The following is a 3387-nucleotide window of genomic DNA, read 5'->3' as shown; positions in this document are numbered from 1 at the left end:
AAATACTGGGATATCATCCGGGTACTCAGGGGAGAAAAACAATAACAAAAGCAACAACCAGTGCGCGGAAATTGCTCTGGATCAGTGCCCTTTTAGATGTGTTCATCATATGATTGTTTTAATCATAATTTTACACGGTCGGCTTCCGTGTGCGATGTGTTCACTTCCATCATCCACCAGCTTGTCATAACACGTCACATGAGATTAGCCATGTGCTAAAATAACACCCAAACTTCAAAGCGTACCCCTTGTCAACGTCCTGAGCCTTATAAAAATCGAAAGGTCGGCTTCCTGAGTCGACACATTCTCAAACTATTGTCATGTAAGTGGTAATAATTCCTGAGCATTAGAGAACAGATTGGCTTGCTTATTTTGGAATTTAATGCTTTTCATAAACTAGAATCTCATGAACTATTTCTCTCTGGAATCATCTGTGATATGAACTTGTGTAGTGATTTCTCTAGAAATTATTTAACGTGATCTAAAATGAATAATGCATTAAACATTTAGTCGCCTTTCATTGTAAATGACCAAATTAATTAGTTACACTATGAAGTTTTTTAAGAAGGGATTCATTTGGGTTGTTTTTGTCTCAGTCCGCCCGTGTGGACAACATAGCCAATTATCTATTAACAAGTTCATGATATTTCGTGAATACACCAACTGCATAACACCGTCTCTGACCACAAACCCAAACGGGTTGTTCTCTATTCGCCTACAGTCTTAAAACAACATTTCATGGTCTGTTGACCGTTGATTACGCAGTGATAAACCACCCAAACGGTCCATCCCTTGTGACGGGTGTTAATTAGAGGGTACCAATTAGAGAATGTATTCTACTATAATAAACCTATTATTCCCTGGCAGGGGTTCACTTTTAAGACATGTAATAAACCCTGTCCAGTCAGTCAGTGGGTCCGGTAAACTTATATTTAATCCATGATGTAACGTAGGTCTATATAATTTGTGTTTATGCAAACCGAGACAGGTCAAAAACTATTTGCGCTTCTGTGGATAAAAAGTAAAACATACACTTAAAACGGTATTTTGGAAAATGCTAGCCATACCAAAGGGCAAATAAAACAGTCGATATCATTTTTTGACACTTAAAACAAGGATGCAGATGAATGAAGTTATACCAGGGATAATCTTATCTTATAGTCTCCCTGGTTATACTAATATATACAATTGGTTCCTAGTTGATCGCATAGAAGGACGAATACACTCCTAGGAGGACGAATACACAGTCTATACACTCATGGAGAGCCTTGGGAAAAGGAGAAACTGAAAGAAGTAGTGGTAAAATCCTTCCTAAATTTCCAAAAATTTCCAACCCTTGGAAATTTTTGGAAATCACCATTTTTTTTCTTGTGTAAATTCTATATGTCTCCAAGTTCTTGTTAAGAGCCGAACCAGCCTTACATTATATTTGGTAGACAAATATAGCTATTTATGTCGTATTTACTGGCGTATATCACCCCTGTATCCCTGGTGTTTGCATGCTGGATATCCGATGCAATTAAACACTGTACTTGTTGACACTCGGTGGCGGGTGGGGAGCAGGTTGACGAACCTTTTACTTCCATCATGAATCCAACAAATTCTGGTTCCGCTAGGAATGATAAAAAAAGGCGTCTGGAGACGGAAGATATTTCAGCTCCAAATCCGCAAGACAATTGGGCACGTTTTGTAGTCATCGAGGCTACAAATGGTGAACCCCTCAAACTGAATCCATTTTTGATTTCAAAGACCATCCAATCGATTTGTGGAGAGGTCAAGAACGTTTCATGTCTTCAGGGTGGTCAACTCCTTGTTGAGTGTGCAAGAAAACAACAGTCCATCAACCTTTTACAGCAACATCACCTTGCAAATGTCAGTGTTGGTGTCACAGCACCTAAAACGCTCAACTCTAGTAGAGGAATCGTGCGAGACAGAGCCCGTTGCTTGGCGGACATGTCAATGGACGAAATAGTGGAAGAACTTCAAGATCAAAATGTCACTTCTGTAAAGCGCTTCACTGTCAAGAAGTATGATGGCAGTACTGTTCCAAGCAACACCTACCTGTTTACTTTTTCGATGAGTACTGTGCCCAAATCAATAAAAGCCGGCTTTTTCAATATCCGAGTGGAGGTGTACATCCCCTCTCCACTCAGGTGTTATTCATGTCAGAAGTTTGGACATGGTTCCAAATCATGCCGTAATGCTCATCGTTGTCATCGATGCAGCGAAGATCATCTGGATTCTGATTGCTCTAAAGATCCCAAATATGTAAACTGTGGTGGCGACCATGTTTCCTCTTCAAAATCTTGTCCTGAGTGGCAAATTCAATCCAAAATTCTGAAGTTCAAATATGAAAATAATGTCTCTTTGCTTGAGGCCAAGAAACAAGTTTCCCATCAGTTGAATTCAAACCTTCTCCGACTGTTAGCTATTCAGCTGCTGTATCGAGAAAACCTCATTCAGTGTCAGTTTCCTGCCAAACTGATTTGACTTGGATGGAATCTAAAAAAACACATTCTGTGCAAACTGCTTCTGTCAGCCAGTCCACTATGACATCTGTTTCTCAGACTATAAGTCAATCGCAACAATCAACTGTAGATGTTGACCAAAATGCTGATAAGTAAAAAAATAACCGACAACGCCTTAACCGGAAACAATCATCTAAACCTCCCTCTCATGTTGAGTGGGATACAACTGTACAGGTTCATAACTACTTTGAACCCCTGGAGATGGAAGTGACCCAGTCTTCAGAAAACAAACCAAGGAGTCCTTCATCACGTTCGCGTGAAAGATCACCAATAGAACCTCCATGAGCCGATATCCGAATCTAATACAGTGGAATTGCAGAGGACTTAGGACCAATTGTAATGAATTACAATTACTAACACAAGATTTTAAACCATCAGCCTTCAGTTTACAGGAAACATTTTTGAAACAAAATGATCAGTTCGAATTACGTCAATATCATTCTTATCATTCTTTTTCACAGCCAGGCGACAGAGCCACTGGTGGATCTTCCATTTTGGTGAGACAGGGAATTATCCATAGGCCTGTTCCTCTTAAAACCAATTTCCAGGCCGTTGCTGTTCGTCTTACTTTACACATAACTATTACTCTCTGTTCCTTGTATATCTCTCCATCTTCCACTCTTCAACAGTCCGAGCTTCAAGATTTATTTGACCAACTACCCAAACCCTGTATCATAATGGGTGATCTCAATGGACACAACCCACTGTGGGGAAGTACTGCTACCAACAATAAAGGCAAAATTTTCTCTCTAATAATGATTTATGCATATTCAACGACGGCTCTAACACATATTTACATCCTGCAACGGGAACATATTCTTCTTTAGACTTGTCAATCACTGATTCAAACCTTTATAAC

At 39.6% G+C, this 3387-nt stretch overlaps 1 protein-coding gene across 1 annotated transcript; it reads left to right on the top strand.

The window, feature by feature from the left end:
• The first annotated feature begins 1587 nt into the window (after positions 1-1587).
• LOC124257387 lies at positions 1588-2490 on the top strand. The gene has a single exon (XM_046691433.1). The coding sequence runs from the start codon at positions 1588-1590 to the stop codon at positions 2488-2490; it is 903 nt and encodes a 300-aa protein (XP_046547389.1).
• Positions 2491-3387: the final 897 nt, after the last annotated feature.

Source organism: Haliotis rubra, unplaced genomic scaffold (genome assembly GCF_003918875.1).
Source record: "Haliotis rubra isolate DU_JTF1 unplaced genomic scaffold, ASM391887v1 Scf66, whole genome shotgun sequence".
In the NCBI taxonomy this organism is placed as follows: domain Eukaryota; kingdom Metazoa; phylum Mollusca; class Gastropoda; order Lepetellida; family Haliotidae; genus Haliotis; species Haliotis rubra.
Note: the sequence above shows the minus strand (reverse complement) of the source record. Positions and strands in the feature narration are given on the sequence as shown.

What these genes read in the sequence shown, in the direction of transcription:
- LOC124257387 (XM_046691433.1), top strand. Translation starts at nt 1,588, where the DNA reads ATGAATCCAACAAATTCTGGTTCCGCTAGGAATGATAAAAAAAGGCGT.